Consider the following 24,768-nt stretch of genomic DNA (forward strand, 5'->3'; position numbering starts at 1 on the left):
CATTGTGGCTTACCACTCTGTTCATTGCCGTTGACAACCAGGACATCTCATTCCCTACCTCTTTTTTCTTCCCTGCTTCTTCCTGATTGATTGGAAGGTACCAGTGCCAGACAAATAAAAGATTTTTTTGTATTGTTTTGTTTTGTTTTGTTTTTTTCTTTTTTGAAACAGGAACTCACCATGTAGCTGAGGCTAGTTTTGAACTCCTGTTCCTCCTGCCTCCAACCCCCCCAAGATACAGAAATATAGCCATTTTTTAAAAAGCTTTTTTATTTATATGCTTTCTTAGCAAAGACAATCTCATTCTGGCCATTCATTTTGTTGACGTTTCTTCTTAGCAGTGTTCCCTAAAGTTTGAGTTTTTGAAGACACTGGTGCCCTCAGGGTTTTAGGCAAGCCCAGAAAGCTCTAGGCTTTCCCAGAAGAGTGCTCCTTCAGAACAAATGGATATGCTTGAGAATGGGATGGTGGTACTGGCTCTGACTGCCATCTCAGATCTGCCCTCAGCGGTCACCCCTGAGATGGTGACCAGGGGCCTTTGCTTTTTATCAGCGTAATTATTGGGTAAAGAAAGAACAAGAAAAGCCTGGGAGCTGGTGGAGGGGAAAGTTGGGCCAGATCCCTTTCATTCCAGTCCATGAACTCTCTGGGACACCATTAGAGAGAGAAAGCCATTTTTACTATATTCTGTGAACTGCCTTCTGGATTAGGGCTCCAGATAAACCACCACCACCCAAAACAAACAAACAAAAACCCCCAGTCCTCATATAAGTGGTGAGGCCTGGAAAATTGCAAAACCTTTTCCAGTTCTCTGGCCCCTGCAGGGGAAGAAGTTCGTTTCTGTCATCTTTCTGTATGGAAATGTATGATTTGGAGCCCCTGATTTTGTTTCACAGAGAGCGTGAGTGTGTGGAGGTGGATTTGATTAAAATTGGCATCAGCTATATATAGGAGTGGTTTCTTCTCTTGCTACTTCAGAGACTCAGGAGAGAAAGGCCTCTCCTCCCAGTGCAGGCCCTCTGACACCTAGATATTAAAAGATGACATGGTGCCCCATTGGAGCTCCCCTCTGGTCACTAAGCCACTCAAAGGTTTGGACTCTGAGCTGACAAAGGAGCTCAGTGCTGAATACGCCAGGATTCGAGCTCCTTCCCCTGCAGAGGCTGTTAGCTGCTGTCGGCGGCTAGGTTAGATGGGCATGGACGAAGGCATAGTCTGAGCAGTAAGTTAGGGAGCTCGCTCGGCTCCAGCTTCTCTCTCTTTGTGGGTTTGGATTTGCTTTTTGGGGGGGAAAGGGAGGGTCTGTTTTAAAAAAGAAAGGAAAGAAACCTCACTGGGGGCTCTGGGGGAGACCTGAAGTAAGTTCATCAAGCAGGCATGAAATATAAACCCTTGTATTTTCTCTTCCAGCTATTCCGAGAAGTAAGAATAATGAAGGTTTTGAATCATCCTAACATAGGTGAGAAATATTGTCATCCCTCCCCCTCAGTAAGACTCCACATGCCTGCGTCTCTCTACACATGCATCCTTCTCGCATCCCATTGCCTGGTGGAGGATTCTGGCCTGGAGGCTGTCAGACTCTGCTTCCGAGGGCTCAGCTCACAGTGCAGCTGCCTCCTGGCCCTGTGGGCTGCCCTGAGTTATTTGGATGGTTCAAGAGGCAGATCTGGATACAGCAGATTTGATGTGTGCCTCCTAAGTCCCAACACAACCTTTTTCCTTGCAGTTAAGTTATTTGAAGTGATCGAGACTGAGAAGACCCTCTACCTTGTCATGGAATATGCCAGTGGTGGTAGGTCTGACGCTGCCTCTTGCATTACTCCCTGTTCCCACCACACCCTCTACTCCCACCCTACTCAGTGTACTCCACCGTCTCACCTCTTGCAGGAGAGGTATTTGATTATCTGGTGGCCCATGGCAGGATGAAAGAAAAAGAAGCTCGAGCCAAATTCCGCCAGGTGGGTGTGTCTCTCCACCCTCAGCTGTAGACCCAGCTCAGTCATTTCAGTCCTGGTTCAGCTCTTTCATAATAGCTTGGCCATGGGCAGGTTAATAACTTCCCTCCTTCTGTGAAGTGGAGCTATGATGGTAAGAAAGTGCCAAGCACACAGTGGGGCTTCAGGCAGACTACTTACTTCTCTTACACATTTCACATTTTTGGGGTTTGGCACAGAAGAGGAGCTGCCCGAGCCGTGGCCTTAGAAGAGGGCCCTTTGGTCTCTCTGCTGGTCCTCTTGGTAACTTTAAAATAGATCATGGATGACAGCCCTGCCAGTCCCTGTGGCTCACTCTCAGACCCCCAAGCTAACCCTAATTCCTTCCTTTCAGATAGTGTCTGCTGTACAATACTGTCACCAGAAGTTTATTGTTCACAGAGATCTAAAGGTGAGGAGTGTGTGTACGTCTCTCCTGTGTCTTCCTGTTGGTCTGACTGTTCTCCTTCAGTCAGGCTGAGTATTTGAGAAACTTCCCAAACACTTGGAAGTCTTTAAGAATGGCCTTGTACCTAGACTTAGGCTCCTACCACATCACTAAAAGCATAGAATCTTTCTCCTTGCCAGCTCTCAGGTATGGCAGAAATACTCCAGGCTTTCCTAGTCCTTCGGGCATCCTGGCGGCTGACCTAGGAAAAAGTGTAAATGTGATTCTGATACCACAGCTGCTCTGTAGACACACACACGTTATCTCTGTTACCAAGACACTCCCATTTGCACTGCTTGTGAGTCTTTCCTTTGCTGAAAGAACTTTCAGGCATGATCACAAAATAGAGGCCTACTCTGGAGCTTGTGTAGCTCTCAAGGTCCCTAGGCCTCAGATCCCATCTTCATGCCTTCCTCCTGTCTAGCCTGTCTGTGCTGACTGACCCTGCCCTGAAGATGGAAAAAGATCTGAACTAGAGATGGCTTTCTGGTGGATCTCCCATTGTCCTCAGTCGTGCCTTATCCTAGTGCCTTAGGGTTCTCTCCATGGGGCTCTGATGCTCACCATCTTCCCTCTCAGGCAGAAAACCTACTCTTGGATGCTGATATGAACATCAAGATTGCAGACTTTGGCTTTAGCAACGAATTCACCTTTGGGAACAAGCTGGATACATTCTGTGGCAGTCCTCCTTATGCAGCCCCAGAACTCTTCCAGGGCAAAAAATACGATGGTCCTGAGGTGGATGTGTGGAGCCTGGGAGTCATTCTCTATACACTGGTCAGCGGGTCCCTGCCTTTCGATGGACAGAACCTCAAGGTGGAGTGAAGTGCAGCCTTAGATCCTTTCTGGTTTTGTCTTTTCTTGGCCTCTGGTCTCACCTCTGTCCTCTCAACAACTTTCTACTTGTCCACATTTTTCTCAAGCCAGAGCTTCAGAGAAAGGCCTACTTGTAAAAGCAGTTCAGTGGTCTTCCCTGCTGGATAGAGAGTCACTTGCTTGTAATTTCAGCAGTGGAGAGGGTAGGGCAAGAAGATTCAGAATTTCATACCAGCCTGGGCTGGAGAGTGAGAGATCGCAAAACAAACTTAACGGGTGGTGGTAGCGGCGGCGCACGCCTTTAATCCCAGCACTTGGGAGGCAGAGGCAGGTGGATCTACAGAATGAGTTCCAGGACAGCCAGGAGTGTTTCACAGAGAAACCCTGTCTGGGGGAGTGGGGGTGGAAAGCAGCAAAAAACGAAAAGGGGCTAGCAAGGTAGGTTGGTGGATAAAGTTTTATTCCCCAGGACCCACACAGTAGAGGAAGAGAACCTGACCTCCTACAAAGTTGCCCTTTGACCCCCACTCACACTGTTGTGCACATATACTCAGTCAACAAAATAAATGTTATTTTTCTAAAAAAAAAATAATAATAATAAAAAATAAAATGCAATCTTTAAGCATAAGAATTAGAATCTTGATCCTGTCTGGAAGAGACAGTGTGTCTACCCCCCTGAAGTACTCTAAGATGTACATGGTATATAGGACTTGATGGCCTCATGTGTGAGTTGCTGTGACCCCAGACTTTGCATCCTTTTTTTTCAATGTCTGCTTATCTGGATCCTGGATGTTAGACTGTTCCCTTGGCCTAGGGGTGACTTAAATTCTCTAACCACAGGAGCTACGAGAGCGTGTACTGAGGGGAAAATACCGTATTCCGTTCTACATGTCCACAGACTGTGAAAACCTGCTTAAGAAATTTCTCATACTTAATCCTAGTAAGAGAGGCACTTTAGAGGTGAGCAGCGAGAATCCAGCCGGCCAAAAATCCTGGGGTTCCCAAGGAGACCGCCATGCTGAATTTCCTCCACCTCTGTGCTTTGCCTTTCCTTCTCTTCCCAGCAAATTATGAAAGACCGGTGGATGAACGTGGGGCACGAGGACGATGAGCTAAAGCCTTATGTGGAACCACTCCCTGACTACAAGGACCCCCGGCGAACAGGTGAGGTATGCTGGGTGGGAGCTGGAGCCCATAGATGGAGACCAGCCTTAACTGTCCTTCTCTCCCCCAACCACCAGAGTTGATGGTGTCCATGGGTTACACACGGGAAGAGATCCAGGACTCACTGGTGGGCCAGAGGTACAATGAAGTGATGGCCACCTATCTGCTTCTGGGCTACAAGAGCTCTGAGGTGCGTGCTTTGCATTCTCATGCCCTGACCTGCCATTTGTGCTGTAGGTGGCACCCAGCCTTTAGCCTCATACCCTCTGCCTAATTAGCTTGAGGCCTCGGCCATGGTGCATAAGACTCTCAGTTTAAGAGCAGGAGGTGGCGGTAGGTCAGGCCTGGACTCTGAGGGATGAGTTGAGGTGATCTGGCTGGAAGTTCTGTGGAGGGCCCATAATCTTTTGTCTCTGTCTGGAAGTGTCCATCTCTAGGTTTCTGTTCTGTATATATCTATGTCTGTTTTACAGGAAGCTTCCCCAGTGTATTGCCTCTTTCTGGATCTTGTATCTGGATATGTTTCTTTGTGTCACGTGTCTATCTTGGCTATGGATCTGGAAGCTTAGGTTCTAAGTGCCCACTTGTACTCACAGTTTCCTGTCCCGGTAGTGGTGGGGTCTCTCTTGGTTATCACTTTAACCTGGTTTAGAGATATTTCCATGGCACCTGGTATGAGCCCCAGGTTTCCCTGTGGGAAGGGATGGGTTTCTTTGTCTGAATGTGCATGTGCTTGTGGGCGTGCGTCTCTGGGTATGCAGATTTGAGTAGCCCTCTCTGAGGAATTGGTGTCTTTGTGGGACATGTCCTGTCTATGTCAGAGCATGTATGATCAAGGGCATCTGTCTGCATTAGTCATGTAAGATAAAGTCTATGTGTTAGGACAGGGTGGAACATGCAAGCTTATCTTTCTGGAGGAATCTCCTCAGGACTTTCAGTCTCCTTTAAAGCCATGTTTTCTGTTCTTGCAGCTGGAAGGTGACACCATCACTCTGAAGCCCCGGCCTTCAGCTGATCTGACCAACAGTAGCGCCCCATCTCCATCCCACAAGGTTCAGCGCAGTGTCTCTGCCAACCCAAAGCAGCGACGCTCCAGTGACCAGGGTATGTGCTTTTGGAAATCACATGTCGGGGACAGCTTTCTTCTGAACCCCAATAGGGTCTAGGGCTGTGGGGAGCAGCTGCATTTCAGTCCTGGTCCAACTCCTTCATAATAGCTTGGCTGTGGGCAGGTTAATAACTTCCCTCCTTCTGTGAAATGCAGCTATGATGGTAAGAAAGTGCCAAGCACACAATGAGACGTCAGGCAGACTACTTACTTCTCTTACACATTTCACATTTTGCCCCGTAGCCGTCCCTGCCATTCCCACCTCGAATTCCTATTCTAAGAAGACTCAGAGTAACAATGCAGAAAATAAGCGGCCTGAGGAAGAGACAGGGCGGAAAGCCAGCAGCACCGCCAAAGTGCCTGCCAGCCCTCTGCCTGGCCTGGAGAGGAAGAAAACCACTCCTACCCCCTCCACAGTAAGCCATGAGCTACCATCCCCAGGCCCTCGTCTCCCTCCTGTCCTCTGGTCTTCCTTGGTGAGGCCTGGCCCTTGGCTGTACCTGAGTTTACTGTAGAAAGTAAGCTACAGAGCAGCTTGGGACAGGGGCGTCCAGTAGTCCTGGGGAACAACATTGGCTCCTGTGAGACAGCTCTTGCCCTCCATTCCTCACAGAACAGCGTCCTCTCCACCAGCACAAACCGAAGCAGGAACTCCCCACTTTTGGACAGGGCCAGCCTTGGCCAGTCCTCTATCCAGAATGGTAAAGACAGGTGAGTACCTGGATTGCCTGCCGTGATGTTGGGGCCACTTCTCACAGTGGCAAAGATAGCTGTCAGTAGCATCATCTTCTGCTCTCCAGAGCAGTGTCCCTGGAGTCCTGTCCTGGCCCTGTCCAGTCTAGCCATCCACCCTCCCTGCTCCATGCCATCCTTCCTCCTGTCCTCCTCTGCTCTCTGACATTTGCCGAGCATAGGTTACATGAGCTGCTCGTCAACCATCCTGCTTCTTGGCCACGCCAAGCCTAGCATTGTCCATCTGTCTAGTACCTATGACTTTGTGTTTGGGACCCCGACCGAGGGACTCCCCAGTGAGGGCTTTACCGTGGCCTTAGCACAGTTCCCCACCTTGCTTGGCATCTTACATTTCTGGTTCCGCCTCTTTTGAGTTTAATGAAAGTTTCTCCTCAACAGCATCCTGTCCTTTGTATAGAGGGAAAATCATTGTTCTCACATTTCCTAGAAGGCCAGTGTGGCCTCAATATGGTGTCCCTCCTCTCAGCTTTCCCTCATTTTGGTTTTCTCTTCCCAGGCTCTGGCCCTCCTAGCTGTTTACTCACCTTACCCTCCTTCAGTGACTGGTCCTTAGCTCTCACTCCCTGGTACCACTCCCTGGGCCTGACTTGCATCCGCCAAGGCTACCGCTCTGACCCTGGCCCTGCCCTTGCTTCCTAACCCAGGCTCTTATCTCACCCTTAATCCGGGCCTCTCCGCTGCTTTTGTCTCCTAGCCTAACCATGCCAGGGTCCCGGGCCTCCACGGCTTCTGCTTCTGCCGCAGTCTCTGCGGCCCGGCCCCGCCAGCACCAGAAATCCATGTCTGCCTCCGTACACCCCAACAAGGCCTCTGGGTTGCCCCCCACGGAGAGTAACTGTGAGGTGCCTCGGCCCAGGCAAGTGTGCTGGGGTAGCTAATGCACTTGTCCCCTGGCCTGTCTCACCCTTGCCCTACAGTATCTTCCCACCTTGGGGGACCTGCTGCATTTTTGTCATCTTAGCTACAAGAAATAGCTCTGTGCCCTACAACCAGGAAATAGAGGACACAAATGACAGCAGTGCCCTCTTCCTTCGGCCCCTCAGGACAGGAGTGCAGCTTCCAGAAGCTCCAGAGGGAAGGCTTTTTGTTCTGTTCTGAACCTTCTTAGTTTTCATTACAGTCAGTCAGCTCTTGAGGGTTCTCATTGTCCCCTTGCAGGTCCAGGGCCAACTCTCCAGCCTATACTGCTTGTATACATGGGTCTTCCTTGTCTCCCCTTCCTGCTCCCCAGACCATCTCACTACTGTCCTCAATGGTCAGTCCTCTCCTTCTGTGTCCTCCGTGATGGCTGCTTCTGCCCTAGCATTCCCCATCCCCATCCCAGGGCCTGCATGTGCTCAGTACTGGTGGCTCCTATACCTGACATATGCCTTTGCCCCTACCTCTTTTCCCATAGCACAGCCCCCCAGCGTGTCCCTGTCGCCTCCCCCTCCGCCCACAACATCAGCAGCAGTGGTGGAGCCCCAGACCGAACTAATTTCCCCCGGGGTGTGTCCAGTCGAAGCACCTTCCATGCTGGGCAGCTCCGACAGGTGCGGGACCAGCAGAATCTGCCCTACGGTGTGACCCCAGCCTCTCCCTCTGGCCATAGCCAGGGCCGGCGGGGGGCCTCTGGCAGCATCTTCAGCAAGTTCACCTCCAAGTTTGTCCGCAGGTGAGGGTCTGGGACCAGGCTTTCCCACTTGCGTGGGGGTTGGTGGTGGGGACAACAGAGCTGGGTTGGGGCCTTAGCAGGACTGAGAAATAGGGTTGTTCTTAACGTCTTCGGCACCTAGACTCATCCTCTTAGGCCTTTCCCCAGCTCTTCTCAGGCACCCCTCATTTGATGGCCCCAAGCAGATGGGCGATGCCGCCTCCTCTCTAGGGGAGTGTGAACTCAGATGCTAAAATAAAAGCCCCCTCTTCTCTCCTGGGTTCCCATGGAAACTTATATTTGGTGACGCAGCTGCAAAGTCATGAGGCATGAGCTAGGCTGGGTTGACAAGATTTTCCTAGGCTATTCTTGCCCCCTTTGACCTCCTTCCCCTGTTCGCCCTCCCCCAGGTAGATTGTGTCTGGCTCTAACAATGTTCTTCTGCCCCAGGGCTTCCCAGGGCAAACCCCATAAATCAAATGGCTGCTGAGGGCTGCTGTGGCCTCTCCTGCAGCGCCAGGGTTCCAGTACCTTCCTAGCCTGGACCCAGGTGGGGAATCTCTTCATGAGGTGGCTCAGCCATGGTATCTCCTGGAGATACTTTGTCCCTATTCAACCCTGAAGTCTAAACTGTTCAGAACCAGGAGGGGCTTTTTGAGAGCAGACCTACCCACCTGCTGCTTGTCCCTTCACCCATCCGAGCCGCCAGACACAGGTGAGGCTGCAGGGCCGACAGACCTGAAGTCCAGGACTCTAGTCTCGCTGAGCGGCTCCTCTAAAGCTCGGGAGCCTGGAACCTGAGAAGCCCACTCCCACCTGCTTATCCACATACCGTCTTGTTTTTTTTGTTTTTTGTTTGTTTGTTTGATTGGGTTTTCTTTTTATTTCTTTTTTTATTTTGTCTTTTTTTGTTTGTTTTTTTTTTAGAAATCTGTCTTTCAGGTTTGCCAGAAGGTAGGCGTTGAGCCCGCTCTGTATGTGTGTGTTTGTCTGTGTCTTTGTCCTGCCTCTGTCACTAACTCCCCTGTTGGCTGATGCTTCCTATCTCTGCTGACCTTGTATATGTGGACCTCCTGTCTGCTATCTTAAAGGGATGAAGACTTCTCTGGTGGGGTCTCACCCCTAAGCTGATCTTCCTGCCCCTTTACACTGGCAGGACTTAGAATCCATGGTCTCCTGAGAGGACATTTTGGGTCCCTCAGAGCAAATGACTTTGCAAGTGAGGGGCCTCCCTTGGTCTGCAGGCACATGTCCACGAAGAGAAGAGACCTCAGGGACTCTCCCTTTAAGATTGTCTCCTCATCCCTACCCAGGTTTGGGTCGCACTGGGCTCCCTTTCTGGCCCTTCCCTGTTGTGTGCATGTGCTGCAAGAAACCTTCACGGGGTTGAGGCGCATCTGCAATAATGTCTTATTTGGGGGTGTCCTGGACTTCCTGAACCTCAGGGCTATGACCTGTCTCCCCTGGACTATGGCATGACAGGACTCTGGAGATACTACAGGGACATTAGGGTCCCTTGGCTAGCCTGACTCCTCCAGGCCCCAGAAGCTTTTGCCTCATAGATGTAGTAGAGCGCCCCCTTCTGGTGGGTACTGCAGAACTGACACAACCCACCCTGATCCAGCATCTGGGCTCTGAAGCTGCTCTCCTCTGGGCTGTTTCCTCCAGATGTCGCCTGAGCCTGCCAAAGAGCCATGAGCTGGATATTCTCAGGCAGGGGTCATTCTGCCGCCAGGCCCTGGTGGAACAGCAGGAGGCCCACACCCTGCTCCTGCATCTCCCTTCCTGGGATAGAGCCTGGCTTGTTCAGCCTTGGCCATGTCCTCTGCAGGCGTAGGTACGCCAGGTACTGAGCTGCAGACTGAGGGCCAGATTGGGAGCTCTGGATTTGCCTGGCAGGTGCCTTGGCTCCTCAGATGAGAGAGAGAGATGGGCCAGATGGGATCTTGAGACATCCCTATCACCCAGCCCACCCCAGCTCACTGCATGGCTGGCAGGACCTGCCCTATAGGGGCCTGGAGAGAGCGGACAGAGCCCCATCCTTGGCACTCGGGCCCTGTTTACAGTGTGCTCGTTGGCATCTGTGTCTTGTGTCTTCCTGCTCCTTTTACATGTGCTGTTGCTGCTGCTGCTCTCTCCTCCTTCTTGTCCCTCCTTTCCCTACAGCCCCCAGAATCCCAGGTCCGGGTACTCATCTTCCTGGCAGGAGCTGGAGAAGCCGCTCAGCGGGGCCAGACCTCTTTCTCATCTCCCTAGGGTCCTGCTCAGCCGTTGCCTTGTGTGAGCAACCAGCCTGGCAGCCAGCAGTAGGGGAGCTAACAGCAACAGTGGTCTTGCCCACTGGCACCTAGACACCTATCCCAGGTGTCTACTTATCAACTCCAGGTTTTGACGCAGTGACCTCTAAGAGGCTTTCATAGTCCCTCTTCCAAGACAGACAGTATGGCCTTCACCTCCATCTTCATTCTGACACCCTGGTTATTGGCACAAAAATTTACTCCCAGCCCCCATGCCAGTAGCGATCTTGAGCCTGGCTGTGGACTGGATGGGGAGCTACTGGTGCTGGGCTGTGCGCTGGGTACATATGCCTGCACAGCCACACCCTCCTCCCCCAGAGCTAGGGCTTCTTCCACCAGCACAGATCTCTGGGAATGTGGGGAGGGACAGCCCCCTGCTGGGGCTCCCTGTCAGAAAGGGGCAGTCAAGCTGCTGGTGTGAGGCACTGCCAAGCCATGTTGGTCTGTAGATGGCTGGCAAGTAGCTTTTGGGTTTGAGTCCTGCCTGCCCACTGGTGGCATGTCCCCAGACCCAACCTCACCTGAGTCTGCAGGGTGGAAGGAGCGAGAGATCCCAGACTAAACTCTCCCTCGCTCTGTTTTTTGAGGAACCTGAATGAACCTGAAAGCAAAGATCGAGTGGAGCCACTCAGGTGAGAGGGCCGGAGCCAGCACTATTGGCCCCGCCCAGGCCACCAGGCTTGCCACAGCATCCTGCTCCTCTTCCTTCTGCCACTGGCGCTCGCACTCTGTCTCTGTCTCTGTCTCTGTCTCTGTCTCTCTCTCTCTCTCTCTCTCTCTCTCTTTCTCTCTGGCGATTCTGCCCTGCCTCCCTCTTGGGGGCTCCCTTTCCTAGGAGAATTTCCCTTTCCCACGCCTTCCCGCAGTGGTTCTGGGCCTTGCTCAGGTCCTAGTGCATTCTGGAACCAGAACCCTGGCAGGGCATGGACACTCCAGGTTCCTACCCTTCCTGGCCTTGCTGCTCAGCCTCATCATCCTCATGGAGGACAGTGCTTGGTGCTGCTCAGTGCCCTTGTTTCCTGCCTGATTCCCTAAAGAAAAGAACCAGTAACAGCATGGACCTGTCACCCTACCCCAGCTGGCTTCTTCTTGCCTTCCATCCTGAGAGACAAGAGCCAGAGGCCTCCCATGTCCTATGTGCCTCTCCAGGACAAGGGACTGGCTGCTCCCTCTTCCAGCTGTTGCTGCGCTCCTTCCTGCTTTCCTCTCTGGCCTCAGGGTCTGTCTGCCAGGGTGGCTCTCTCATGGGTGGGATGTCTCAGCCCCCATCTTACTCCTCCCTCTACCCTGTCCACAGACCTCACGTGGTAGGCGGTGGAGGCAATGACAAGGAAAAGGAAGAATTTCGGGAGGCCAAGCCTCGTTCCCTGCGCTTCACCTGGAGCATGAAGACCACGAGCTCTATGGAGCCCAATGAGATGATGCGGGAAATCCGCAAGGTGCTGGACGCCAACAGCTGCCAAAGCGAGCTGCACGAGCGATACATGCTGCTGTGCATGCATGGCACCCCAGGCCACGAGAACTTTGTGCAGTGGGAGATGGAGGTGTGCAAACTGCCCCGGCTGTCTCTCAACGGTGTTCGGTTTAAGCGGATATCGGGCACCTCCATGGCCTTCAAAAACATTGCCTCCAAAATAGCCAATGAGCTGAAGCTTTAACAGGCTGTCAGGAGGGGGGCAGCAGAGACCCACCAGTGGACTTGGCTGCTTGGGCCAACCCTGCATCCCCAGGGAGAAACTGCAGGATGAATTGGTGTGTCTCCCCTGCTGGCACTTGTCCCCTTCCAGGCTCTTCTCAGTTTTTTCTTCCATGTTTGTGGGGGATGGGAAACGGTTCTTCCTCCCTCACATTCACCCCTGCCCAGAAGTCCCCCCTTCCCCTCTTCCCCTACAGGAGGCAAAGGAAGGGGAAGGTGGGGGGGGCAGGGCTCCCCCTCGGTACTGCGGTTGCACAGAGTATTTCGCCTAAACCAAGAAAATTTTTATTACCAAAAAGAAAAAAAGGAAAAAAAAAAACTCCCAGCGGCCACCTTTCCTCCCTGCCCCATTGGGACAGTCAAGACTGGATCTGTGGGGTTCCTGGGAGGGTGGCTCAGGGCTGGAACACTCTCAGGCAAGAGTGGTGGAGTTCCCTGGCAGGCCCTCCGCCAGGCCCACTTTGGGCTTCTCCCCTCTCCCCACTTCTTTCCCCTCCAAGCGACCCACCAGAGGTGGCCTTCCCCGCCCCCCCGGGCCCTTGGGCTACAGGCCTTTACACTGGGACCAGGTGGGGGTACTGCACAGCCTTGGCGAGGGTGGGCGGTGGGACCCTGGCTCCCTCCATACCATGTCCTCTGCTCACCTTCCCCAGAGCTGGGCATTTCCTTCCATGAGCTGCTGTGGGGATATTTGTTCCCCTCCTCAGAAGTCTGTGCCATCTTCTCCCACCTTTCCGGCGGAAGGCGGGGCTGACCCAGTACTGGGAGAGGAGTGGGGGTTGGGTCGTGGGCTCTCAGCCCCCAGGGGGCCGCTTGGGAGCGGGGGACACGGGCGTCTCAGTTTTGGGCGTGTTTGTCTGAAAGCACAGCCCCTCACCACCACCACCCCACTGCTTCCCCTTCCTTGGCATTAATCTGGGCACCGTTCTCTTCCTTCAGCCTTGCCTTTTCTTCCTGGCGCTGCCGCCCCCCCTCTCAGGAGACTGCCCAGGGCCTCCATGGCTGACTGGCGGAAGGCTGGATTGGGTGGCAGGTCCAGGAGCCTCTGTCCTTCATAGGGTGGGGCAAAGTGACTCGCAAGCGCTTGCTAACCTCCAAGGCCAGTGTGTGAATGGGTGGCTCTAGGCGCTTGGCTGGTGGTGGCCGTTGCATCCCTTAATTTATTTCTCTGCTGTTTCAGTTCTTGAGAAATTGGGGGAGTCTTACAGAGGCTGCCCCTGCCCTCACCTGAGTTGTACATTTTTTTTGTGATGGGTTTTATTTTTTATTTTATTATTTTTTTTTTTTGATTTACAATGACTCCGCCCCTGCCCTTGTCGTGTCACCCCCACCCTCACCGGTTCATCACCCTGGCTCCCAGACCAGGCCAGACTCAGCCACATGTTGAGTCCTTGGGTTCCAGGAAGGGACCTTGCCAACCTCAACCCTCCAGCCCCGTGCTCCACTGGCTATGGCTCAGACCAAGGGCTCCTCCTCCTCCCCCCTCTTGCCCTATGGAACAGCCCGGGTGCTCCAAGGGGGCCAGGAGGGCATGGCTTGGCTCCCAGCGACTGGGGTGGGGGCCGGGGCACCCAGGCAAGGTGGCCCCTCCCTGCCTAGCCCCCTCTTCCCTTACCCTGCACTTAGTTTCTCCTCTGGATCAAACACGTAATAAAGAGAATGTTTGGAATCTGAGCTGCCTCCTGTTTCTTCTCCCTGTTGGGCGGGGACTCACTGCTCCCCTGGGCAAGATGTGGCCTTGCAGAATTGGTTACTGTCTAGGTCCTGGGAGGAGGCCAGTGGTAGGTGGCTAGCTCCCTTCCACCCTCACAAAGACATGAAGACTCATACATTAAGAGGTTGCATTTATTTCTTTTTTAAAAATGTTGAAAAATAAACCCATGTCTGTGTAAGTCCCCAACCCTCCTTTCTCCAAGCTTCTTGGGGGTGGACAAAGTGGGCCCCTACAGCTGCTCAGTATTCTTCCTACCAGGTCTCGGCCATCACCACCCCAATCCCCTCCCCACTGCACCTGACTTATTGCTAAAAGGAGGGAAAGGTGAATGAGGCCAGCTAACACCCAACTGTCCTCTCGCCCATCCCCCATGCTAAAGTCACTACCCCCACACAAAGGGTAGGCCCAGGCAGGCAGGCAAGGAGGCAGCCATTCCAGTCACAGCCAGGAAGCAGAGTCCCTGCAGGCCCTGAGCTCTAGCCCCTGGCTGGGGGTTGACAAGCTCAGCTGCCAGGAACACATGCAGAACCCACAGGTCCAAGCTGTGCCAACTGGCAGCTCTGGGTCTTTGAAAGACCTGGCAAAAGCCCTAGTCCCTTCTGTCCTTAAGCGATGCTAGAGATATCCAGCCAAGGGTTCAGGAGCCTCTGGGCAGTGAAGGATCCAGGGCTCAAATTGAGGGTGCAGGGGGCTCCAAGGGGGCTCCAATCAGGGTAGGTGGAGGTTGAGGACCAGGGCGGGCACTGTGGCGAGAGGCAGCCAGGGCAGGACGGATGAGAGGTGGTGGGGGCTGGTTGGGGGCCAGCCGGGGCTGCAGGAAGCGGCCCTGTTGCAAGGGAGGTGGCTGGCGGAGCAATGTGGGAGCTGTGGGCAGAGGTGGCCTCAGCAGTGGAGGTGGCTGGGAAAGTGAGGTGGGTGGTGGAGGTGGGGGCGGTGCAGGGGGTACTGATCGGGGTACTGATGTTGAGACAGATGTAATCTGGACCTGAGGGGGAGAGAAAAGGGTGAGGAGGCTGCTCCTGCACATGCTCAGCAGCCCTAGAGTCACCTGTCCTCTGAAGACAACCCCTTGCCTCTCACCTCATCATCTTCTTCTAGGGCTGGGGCTGGCACAGGAGCCCCTCGCCTGGCCTCTTCCATAGGGACTGGAGCTGCAGGGGCCCCATCTTGTTCAGCCTCCCATTCCTGCAGCACCTCCTCCAGGTTGAAGCGGCGACGGTAGCTCACAAAGAAGGTCTTCACTTGGGTCAGTGTCTTGTTCCCAATCACCTCTGCAATAGCCCCAAAGTCTTTGCCATATCTACGGATAGCTGCAAGGGTCAAAAAGGGCAGCAAACTGTAAATGCCCCCCAGAACTATTTATTTCCCCTCTACTTCAGCTCCTGAAAAGGTAAGAGGTCTCTAAGGTTCTCAATTCTTGCCATGGCATGACCCACCCTGTACAGCCAGAAGTTGCTCATCTGTGGTCCAGCGGGAATTGAACTTGGTATTTGCCTGAAAAGCAAGAATATAAATAATCATTATACTAGAAATATATAAAGGGAAGGAGGGACTAGAGAGAGAGAATGGTTCAGTGGTTAAGAGCACTGGCGCTCCAGCAGAGGAACCTATGGTCAGTTCCCGGCACTGTCTGGAACTCCAGCTCTAGGGTATCTGGCGCCCTCTTCTGGCCTCCACAGACAGCAGGGACACATTTACAAAGACAGTAGACACTCATACACATGAAATAATCTTTCAAAATGCCAGAATTTGGGAGGCAGAGACAGGCAGATCTCTGAGTTCAAGGCCAGCCTGATCTACAGAGCGAAAACCAGGACAGCCAAGGCTACACAGAGAAACCCTGTCTCAAAAAGCCAAAAATAAGTAATAAAATACGTATGTGGGGGCTGATTAGATGTCTCAGGGGGTAAAGGCTTCTGCCACCATGGCTGATGACCTGAGTGTGATCCCCAGGATCCACAACACGGAAGAAAGCAACTCACGCAGATTATCCTCCGACCCTCTCATGTGCACTATGGTGTCATCTGCCCCTTCGGACTCCACCCCGCCCAAGTCAATAGGAAAAGGGCTTTGTAAAAATACATGCTTCCTCCTCATTTCTGTTCTCCTCTAGGGAAAAGCCCCTTTTGCACCCAAATAAACATAACAGCCTTACCTCAGGGGGGCGGAGAGGGTCAATGCCACCCTCCAGTGCTTGGCGGAGACTGCTATTGGTCTGCTTCATGCTCTGAACCTACAGAGGCCGAGGAGAAAGGACCATGGGACTGTGCATCCCAGGACGCCAACATCCCCCCCCCCAGCCCTTCCCTCCATAAAGCACTGAGCCACCACCACCATCCCAGCCCATTCCTTCCTCAAAATCTTAGGATACTGGCGATTCGCCCATGTTGGTGGGATTTTTTTTTTTTTTTTTTAGGGAACCACAGCCCAGTCTGACCTCAAACTTGCTATAGAGCTGAGACTGGCCTTGAACTCTTAGTTCTCCCGCTGCTCCCTCCCAAGTGCTGGGATTACTGGTGCTTGCCACAGCACCCAGCTTTCTTATTTGAGAACAAGTCTTGGGGCTTGCTAGGAAGCTGAGGGGCAAAACAGACAGATGGAAGTACTCGCCACAAAACCTGATGACCTGAGTCTGATTCCCAGAACTCATAAAGGTAGGAGAGAACCACGTGAGCACATGGCACCGTGCCTATACACATATTGTATACACATACATACATGCAGCTTGCATTTCCTTAAAGGTGCTTGCCACCAATCCTGACCTGAGTTTGATTCCCAGGACCTACCTAGTAGAGAGAGCCCACTCCACAAGTTGTCTGCCCTCCACTACGGCATGTGTGAGCCCCTGCCCACACACAAAATAATAAAATAAACGAGATAAGGCCTCACATACCCCAGATAGCCTCAATTTCACTCTGTAGCCAAGCACAGCCACCTGCCTATGTTTAAGGTCTAGAAGAGCTATAGAGTAAGTAGCTCAGCTGGTACTGTTTGCCCAGTATGCATGATCCCCAACACTTCATAAACAACACATGATGATACATGCCTGTAATCCCAGCACTGGGGGTGAGGGGAGTGGAGGCTGGAATGTCAGAAACTCAAGGTTATCCTCTATTACAGAGCTAGTCTGAAACTAGCCTAGAATACATGAGACCTTGTTCCTCACTGCCCCCCAAAAAGGCCAGGGAGCTGCCCCGACAGGCAGATAAAAGTACTTGCCACAAAGCCCAACAACCTGAGCTTGCTCCACGAACTCATGTAAAGGTAGAGAGAACCACATGAACACCAAGGCACACATACCCATGCACCTATCATACATACATGTGCACACCTGCGCATGCACGTACGCGCACACACACAAAACAGAAAGGAATGTCAAGCTATCCTGAATCCCTGACAGAGGCAGAGAGTCAAGCTTGGACTGCACCATCTCCCTTACACCTCAGCTGCCCCAACACAGGTCTCGGGAGCTGAGGATTCCCTCTTCATGGCCCCCTTTCCTTGGGCCCCCACCTGGCGCTTAAGAGAGATGAGCTGTGAGTCGAGACCTCGGAGTGTGAGGTTAGCGAGGTCTGGGCTTCCCGACACGGCGGTGAGGCCTTCAGGACTCAGATACATGCCCTTGGGCGGACGTCTCCGAGTTCGAAGTGGGTGGTGGCGGTACTGAGACACCTGAACCTCCTTCTTCCCAGGACCAGGCCGTGCATTCAGAGGTCGAGATGGCAGAGGCTGAAGGGAAATAAAGAACACGGTGTACTTCTGAGGCCAAGCTGAGGGGTAGGCAGGGCAGAGCAGCTAGGGACCTTACCTCTCGCTTGGGGTCTCCAGGATCTGGCTCTCCCTCACTCACAGTTCCTCGTCCCTCTTCTAGCTCATCACTGCTGACACAGGGCCAGGGAGAAAATGAGGCAAGGCCCAACCCAAAATATTGTCAGCCCCCTGCCCCCTACCAGCAACCCCCACCCCCACCTGTCTTCTTTGTCCTTGCGGCCACCCAGCCGCCTGGCCTGCCTGTCCATCACACTAGTTCGACTTCGGGTCTTCTTCCAAGAGTAGTAATACTTCACCAGGCTGGGAATCAGCTTGTCAGGTAGCTGGGGAAGCAAGGCCAGAAACAGGAGTCCACCTGAGACTCTGGCCCCAGGTAAGCTGTTTCTGACTGAGAGGCTGAGAAGCACTCAATGGGCCATGAACATAGTCTTACCATCTGCTGGATCCGCTGGAAGCACTTGCCATGAAATCCAAAGGCCTGTTCAAACAGCACCTTGTCCTCTACCGTCCACTCATCAGGGAAGGGGGTGAAGTTGGCTAGATCAGCCAGCGATTTCTCCACGTCATGTTTATGCCACAGAAGCATGCCGAGTGCCTGGCCCAGGACAGGAGCAGCTCAGGTTCTGCCACCCCGGTGCTGTTCTACCCTGTCCCACTCCCATCCCTCAGGACCTCCAGCACACCTGCTCAATGTTGTAGCCATGCTTCTCCTTGGCCATGGCAATGTACTTGTCAACTGTAGGGGGAAGGAGTGGGGTCAGAGGGTAAGCTCCTCAAAGCAAGGGCCATTTGTCAGTCTATACCCCTTCTTTATGTTGCCCAGGCTGACCTCAAGCTCCTAGGCTACAGCAATGCTCCTATCACAGACTTCCATGTAGGTGGGACTAACAGCCCACTTCTAAGGAAGAGCTGCAGCCCTGCTCCCAAGACTGGGCCTGACCAGGGCCCACCCCACTCACGTTTGGCGTCTGATACGCAGTGGTTGGGTGACCACACCAACATCCCCTTCAGCTCCTTGTTGCTATAGCGCGCTGGGCTCTCTGAAAGGCGGAAGAGCAGGATGAGCCTTGTGGCATTCACAGGGACAGGAGACCACTGAGCAACACAGTCAAGCTGGGAGGTGAGGCCCAGAAGGGAAGGAGGAGCAGAGACCCAGACAGGAAGGCAGAGCAGGAAAAGTAACAGTGCCACGGGGCCACCCACCCCGCCCACCGCCTGTCCCTCAAGCAGCAGCCAGCCAAGCGTTCCCAGGTGGGGCTGCAGGCCAAGCCATCAGCCTCCACCCCTCCCTCCATGTCTGTCCTGCCACTCACCAGGCTTGCACTCCGGAATTACTGCTTGGTAATTGGTTCCAACACGGATCATGCTGTCTGTGGAGCCAGGGGAGGCAGTCAAGACTCCAGGGAAGTGGGGGGAGGATATGGCTGGGGAGGTGGCTGATTTGGAGTTCTTCTTTCTGGCCACTCAGGGCCCCCACCACCCAGGAAACTCACTTTTCCCTGGTAGTCCCCCCTCCCCCAGCTACCCTCTGAGACAGAGAGGACTGGGAGAGAGACCCTGCCTAGTCATGGCCATGGGGGGAGGGGGTTAAGAGGACAGTTTTAAAGGCCAGGCCAGAGCAAAGTGCTTTGTTCTGGCTGGGAGGTGGAGGCTTGGAGGGTTGCCCCCAGACCTGGACCTCATCCTTGCAGGGAGCCCTGGGCTCCTCCCCACCACATGAGCTTCACAGCTCCGCATGGAGGTGTCTTTCCAGCCCCTGGCCCAATCAGACCTCAGTCCCCTGCAAGGTGGCAAGGTATAAGGGACCCAATCCATCCAAGTGAGGCACCCTATATGCTCCCTCAGCAACTGAGGGCAAAGGGGAGGTGAGTGGGCAGCGGCCCAGGCTGTAGATTCCCGGTGCCGGTAGCCCCCGGTAGCCCCAAGCATGAGAAAGCAAAGGCTGCAATTCAGGAGCGGCAGAAACCATCTGTGGTTTGCAACTCTCCCCCTCCCCACCTCCCGTGTCTCCTCCCCGGACCAGCGCGCCTTTAACCCTAGGCCACCGGGCTCACCGTGCGAGTGCTCCTCTTCGCTGCTGTCATCCTCCGAGTGCGGCTGTGCGCCGTTGGGTGCCGTCTTGGCCCGACTTCGGGACAGGATCCCGGAGCCCGCACTGGGCTTCTCCATCACCGAGGGCATTACCCCGCCCGGCTGCCCCGGGGGGGCGCGGGAGCCTTTGGAGAGCGTCGGAGCTTGCCGCGCTTGCCTCGAGTGCCGCGCCCGGCCCGACCTGGAGAGGTCGCCACTGAGTCTATGAGAGGCGGGAGGTCAGCGTGGCTAGGGTCCGAGAGGTCGGGGCCCCAGAGGGCTGCCCTAGAGCTCACTGCGACCCCCACGGGCGAGGACCGCAGAAAAGTTTATGAAGAAGTGGGGGTACGTGGGGAACGATGCGGCCGGGGGCACACTTGCTCCGTGCGCCCTTCGGGGTTGGGGCTCCCCCGGGAGGAGTCGGGGCGCGCTGCCCTCGGGGAGCCCCGGAGCCGCGCCGCGCGCCTGCCCACGCCGTTCGGTCGGCGAGGGCTGCCGCGCAGTGGCCGCAGCTGCGGGCTCCGCGCCCCTTGGCTGTGTCGAGGATGCCCAGTCCCCACTGGGGGGAACCTGCCCAGCCGGACCCCACGACAGCACTCCAGCCCGCGGGGGCCCCGGCGGCGGGACGGCGCGCACGGCGTGCGGCGCTGGAGCAGAGTTGCCGGGAGGCGGGCGCAGCGCAGCCGCGGGCGCCGCCTCGCACCCTCCCCGGCGCGCTCGCTCGCCCCGCCGCGCTCGCGCTACCGCCGCTCGCTCGCCCGCTCTCCGCCGCCGCTCGCTCCTCGCGCACACAATGAAGCTGCTGGCAGGGAAGTAGTGCCGGCTGCGGCCTCAGCACCCCTCCCCCAGTCGATGCCTCCGCCAGCTGAACATCTGGCCCTGGGGTGGGAGGGAGGGCCCGGGGGGCGGGGCCTAGGGCCGGGGCTAGACCTCCAGGGGGTGGGGTCAGGACCAGGATGGGACGCGCATACCCCCCCCAGGGAGCGCCCCTCGCGTCTTTGAGCTCTCAGACTTGGCCCCAGTGGGTAGACCTCAGTGTCCCCCAAGAGAAGCCCCGGGGTCAGCCCCACCCACAAGCACACCGGCTCCACACACTAGTGGGCTCCGATTACTGTGGTCTGCCCCGGGGGCCCAGAGGCCGCCTGTCCGTCCGCCCGGGTGGAGCCCAGCTTTTCCTTCCATTTCTCTTCCTGCCAAGGAACTCCCTGCCCCCCCTTCCGCAGGGGGACCCCCCCCCTTCATGCGCCCTTGGGGGCCAAAGCGGATGGGAGGCCGGACGGGCGCGAGATGAATTTCTCCAAGAGCTACTGGGCCAGAACCTGACTTCTGCGGGATCTGTGGGTCCCCAGGGGTCACCCTAGTGTCTCTTAACTGCTGCAGTCTGCGCCCCAAATCAGTGGTACCAAGGAGGAATGGGCATGGAAGCTATAGAGTAAGGTCTGGGCTGAAGGGGGCGAATTCCCCACTGGATTCACTGTCACCCCAGCTGGAAGCAGCATCCCCCCCCTCCCCCCGGACAGGCACGGGCAGAGTGACAGACAGGGAAGCCGGTTGGGAGGCACAGACGGAGTTGGGGGAGGGGGTGGGCAGAGACTTTCAAAGCCAGACCCAGCCACCCTGCCAGGCACACAAAGAGCCAGCGCACTCACCGGCAGCAGCTCGAAGCCTGCGAGCTGCGCCCGTGCCCGTCCCCGCCGCCTGGGGCACGTGCTGCAGCGCACACAGGCCTAAGCCCCCGCCCGCCGCCCCTCCCATGGGGAGCCCCGGACTCCTTGGACACGCCTCTATCCAGGCACACCCCGCTATGCCCAGATCGAGCCGAGCCTGCACTCGCACCCTCCTCTCCCTTCCCTTCCTTGGCCACTCTGTAATCAGATTCCTAAATTTAGAAGCAGCCCTGGCCCCAACCGGGGATCCCCGCCCCCATCCACTGGCTGTGGCCGACCGGCCGGGGTCCTGCGGTCAGGCCACGACCTGGCTGGGGCGTCCTGTTCCTGGGGGTTCCTTGCCCGCGGCTGGCAGAGGCAGACATTACCCCACCCTACTTTAGCACTATTGGGCCACATAGAGCCACCCTGTCAGCGGTCACGTTGCCCACCACACCTCGGGCCAGAGTTATAGGACCTTTTTCCTCCCCTTAAATCATGAGCTGGACACCAAGCCCCAGGATGGGGAGATCTGGGACAAAGAAAGAATGAATGAACCAGAGGCGATCTGACCTGAAGGGTCTGTTCCAAGAAGCAAAGTGACTTCTGGTGAACCCTAGAAACGAGTGGCAGGGGGCTATACCTGTCCCAAGCTACCCTTTAGGGAGGTGTTCCTATTTCTATGCCTTTGCCTAGCTGGTGACCTCTGTGCACAGCACACTCTGCTACGATGGCAGCTTCCTTGCTTATGGCGACCATTAGTCAAGACTTTCCTTGGGTCGCCATCCTCCACTTGTCTCCTTCCATTCTAGAACCTAGGCTCCTAGGCTAAGATTTTGTCCTACCCCAGGCCTCAAACATCAAGCTTAGTTCTTCTTGTCTCCTTCCACCAGGGCTGCCCTACGGGCCTTAGCACAAGGCCTAGAACGGACCCCAAGCCACTGGCTTCCCTTCTGTCATACAGCCACTTCTCCCACACACTAGGACCCAATTCTGTTCTCATTCATTCCTGGAGCCAGTCTGGACCCCTCCCCACCACCCACCACCCACCACCTACACCAAAGGAAGATCCAACTCTAGGGTGGGGGCAGGGCAGGGAGGTTTTGTTATTATTATTAAGGTAAAGGTACTGTCTGGAAGCCCTGATGTCGTGTGCCTTCTGCCAAAGAGGTAAGACACAACGCAGTGGGGGCATCAGAAGAGTTTAGGGACAACTGTGGGGGCTACAGGGCACAGAGAGGTGGCTGGTTCCATGTCATCAATTTCATCCCCAAGCTGCAAGGGTTCAGGGGAGGGGCAAGGCCCCACCCCTCCCACCTGCTGCAGCCGCCCCCTCCCCAGCTGGCCCCCTCTTTTGTGCGAAGGCACACAAAGGACAAGGGGCCCTGGCCGGTCTGGCCATCTGCTCCTAGCAGCCTGGAGGCTCTTAAAGAGACAGCACCCCCTCCCTGCAGCCCTAGGGCTGTGGGGTGTGGCTATGCCGCAAGACTCAGTCCCCACAGAACCCCAGGTCCCACCCACCTTCCTCTAGTTCCCCAAGTCCTAAGGTCAGATGTGGGGTGCAGAGGTGCCACGTGGCCAGGAATATGGGGTGTGATAAGGGAAAGAGGCAGCCAGGGGCCAGCCCCTCCTCTCATGCAGCCTGAGGAAGCACAGACGCAAGCTGTAAGAACCGGGTCCCTCACCTCCCTGAGGCCACCTGCAAGCTTGGCGAGAGAGCGCAGGTCTCCCGGGAATGCTCTCCCGCCATTTTGACGGATGAGCTTCCACTCTTGGCCCTCAGGGAGGGAAGGCGAACACGACAGCGCCCTGCCTTCTTCTCAGGGATGCAAGCCAGGGCACAGGCTGCCTCACAGCAAGCCACAGCCCACAGTCAGGCACATTTGTCCCCTGAGCAGTCCTGCTGAGAGATCTAGGGCCCAGCTTGGCCCCTTACAGGCCCCTGCCTGAGGCTTGCCTCCCTTGCCTAGGCCCTGAAAGACTCCTGGGCCCTCAGATCCCCAGGAGAGCTTGCTTTGGCTCAGCCAGCCCAGAAGAACTCATCAATTTACTACTTGGTTCACAGACACAAACGTGCTTGATAGCTCGGGTCATTGTGTTCACGGCTGTGTTCTTAGAGCCTAGCACACAGCAGGCGCTCAGCGCTGGCTGGAGGGAAGAACAGGCAACAGAAGCCAGAGTCTTTTCCCTTAGCTGGGCTCCTGTGTGCTAGACCTGCTGGGCATCTTGCCTCCTCCCTCTTCAAGGTGAGGCAGAGGGACAGGGTTGAACAGGGATGCTGGGACAGGAAAGGAAGGGTGACCTTGGGTGAGCCACCGGGCCTCCCCTCCTCTCAAAGGCGGGGGCAGCTCCAGCCAATCCCTAATCTGCCAGCCCTGCCAGACAGACTGGGACTGTCCGGGGCAGAGACTGGAGGCTGGCTGCTGTGGTGTGGTGCCTGGGACCCTCGCCAGGCCCTCAGTGGCCACAGCCAAGGGGCTAAACTTGGGGAGGGAAGGCAGCCTAGAGTAGAGGGAGGAGGGCAGCAGGACCCAGGCAGAAACCTGGCTGAGCAATGGGGGAAGGGGAACTGCTCCCCTTGCGAGAGGTGTCCTATGGGAGGAGCCCAGGGAGTTCTCCCTAGCCCCTTCAGTGCTGCTCAGACAGGAATGCCTCCTTCAGCGCCCTCTGTGCCCCCTAGGGGCCTTCTGGCTTACTGGAGACCCAGGATGCTTCCTCCCCATCTCTGAGCTCTATTAGTGATTACCACTCTCTGCAGCAACACCCACCCCACCCCCACTGTGCAAAAAATGCTGAGAGGTAACAGAGGTGGCAATCCAGTGTTTGGCACCACCTCTGCTCAGAGGCTAAAGGAGGCTCTGGGCCATGCAGAAGTAGCTATGAAGTCTGAGAGTTGGACCCCAGGTTTCCTGGCCCCCAGGGCCAGGGAGATCTGATACCTCGAGCCAAACGTTTGCAGAGCTAGGAGGAAAGGGTTTAAACGGTCTTGGATGACAGGAAAGCGGCAGGGACCTCCCAGACCACATAAGAGGCAGCTTCCAGCTCCAGGAGGCTTCTTGGGTTCCAGAAGCTTTGAGGAGTGGATGCCCCTCACCCTCACCTGGGCAACAGATGCGCCCTCTGGCGGTGGCAGTCCAGACCAGAGGAGACCCACGTTGGCCAGGGCATGAGTGACTTCCCAAGGAGGCTGAGTCTGGCACCAAGAGGATCAAAGCTCCTGGACTGGTTATCTGGCCTTTGGTGCCCACCGGCCTACCCTGGGAGTCACTGAAGCTTAGATCCATCCACAGTAAGCCCCACCTCAGTGCTGCCCAGACTCTCTCAGAGTGGAACACGCTAGACAAAAGTGAGCCAGAGAACTCCAATCCAGGGTGACTCCAGTTCTTCTTGCTTGCTATGCAGCCTTATGTGAGTGACTTGCCCTCTCTGACCCTCTTCTCCTCCACTCGTAAAAGGGAATAATTTTCACCTCATCAATTATTAAGAGGATCCAATAACATCTCAGGTGGAATGCAGCAAGCACATCCTTCAATACTGGTTTCCTTGTGGAGCCAGCATCCAACTAACCCAGCTCCCCCACAGGCCTTAGCTTACTGCTGCACGAGGTAGCCCATACCCTGTGCACCAGCTGAAGGCCTTCACCGCTGGTCTACTGGATCCACAGAGGGACTCCAGGGTT

At 55.4% G+C, this 24,768-nt stretch overlaps 2 protein-coding genes across 9 annotated transcripts in view; one reads left to right on the forward strand and one right to left on the reverse strand.

Moving 5' to 3' along the window:
- The window catches only part of Mark2 (microtubule affinity regulating kinase 2), a 65,900-nt gene extending 52,338 nt beyond the window's left edge, over window positions 1–13,562 (forward strand). For 5 of the 8 annotated variants that reach the window (XM_048458647.3, XM_048458640.3, XM_085693575.2 and 2 more), the window contains 16 exons: window positions 1,411–1,459; window positions 1,727–1,792; window positions 1,888–1,958; window positions 2,329–2,385; window positions 3,001–3,237; window positions 4,078–4,197; window positions 4,302–4,401; window positions 4,479–4,591; window positions 5,373–5,505; window positions 5,753–5,925; window positions 6,123–6,220; window positions 6,957–7,118; window positions 7,659–7,916; window positions 8,823–8,849; window positions 10,780–10,824; window positions 11,490–13,562. In XM_048458647.3, coding sequence (XP_048314604.1) covers window positions 1,411–1,459; window positions 1,727–1,792; window positions 1,888–1,958; window positions 2,329–2,385; window positions 3,001–3,237; window positions 4,078–4,197; window positions 4,302–4,401; window positions 4,479–4,591; window positions 5,373–5,505; window positions 5,753–5,925; window positions 6,123–6,220; window positions 6,957–7,118; window positions 7,659–7,916; window positions 8,823–8,849; window positions 10,780–10,824; window positions 11,490–11,850 — 2,070 coding nt within the window. In that variant the 3' untranslated portion in view covers window positions 11,851–13,562. The remainder of the gene's footprint in view (window positions 1–1,410; window positions 1,460–1,726; window positions 1,793–1,887; window positions 1,959–2,328; window positions 2,386–3,000; window positions 3,238–4,077; window positions 4,198–4,301; window positions 4,402–4,478; window positions 4,592–5,372; window positions 5,506–5,752; window positions 5,926–6,122; window positions 6,221–6,956; window positions 7,119–7,658; window positions 7,917–8,822; window positions 8,850–10,779; window positions 10,825–11,489) is intronic. The other 3 variants (XM_085693577.2, XM_085693576.2, XM_085693578.2) reach the window with 3 other exon arrangements.
- Window positions 13,563–13,715: 153 nt separating this feature from the next.
- Rcor2 (REST corepressor 2) lies at window positions 13,716–19,763 on the reverse strand. The gene is made up of 12 exons (XM_048458405.3): window positions 19,428–19,763; window positions 18,687–18,743; window positions 18,333–18,413; window positions 18,057–18,109; window positions 17,807–17,968; window positions 17,572–17,696; window positions 17,411–17,480; window positions 17,116–17,331; window positions 15,758–15,835; window positions 15,039–15,096; window positions 14,683–14,912; window positions 13,716–14,587 (listed from the first exon to the last, which is right to left on the reverse strand). The coding sequence occupies exons 1-12, from the start codon at window positions 19,552–19,554 to the stop codon at window positions 14,273–14,275; spliced, it is 1,572 nt and encodes a 523-aa protein (XP_048314362.1). The 5' UTR covers window positions 19,555–19,763; the 3' UTR covers window positions 13,716–14,272.
- Between the last annotated feature and the right edge of the window lie 5,005 nt (window positions 19,764–24,768).

This window comes from Myodes glareolus, chromosome 7 (assembly GCF_982192425.1).
Source record: "Myodes glareolus chromosome 7, mMyoGla1.1, whole genome shotgun sequence".
Classification (NCBI taxonomy): domain Eukaryota; kingdom Metazoa; phylum Chordata; class Mammalia; order Rodentia; family Cricetidae; genus Myodes; species Myodes glareolus.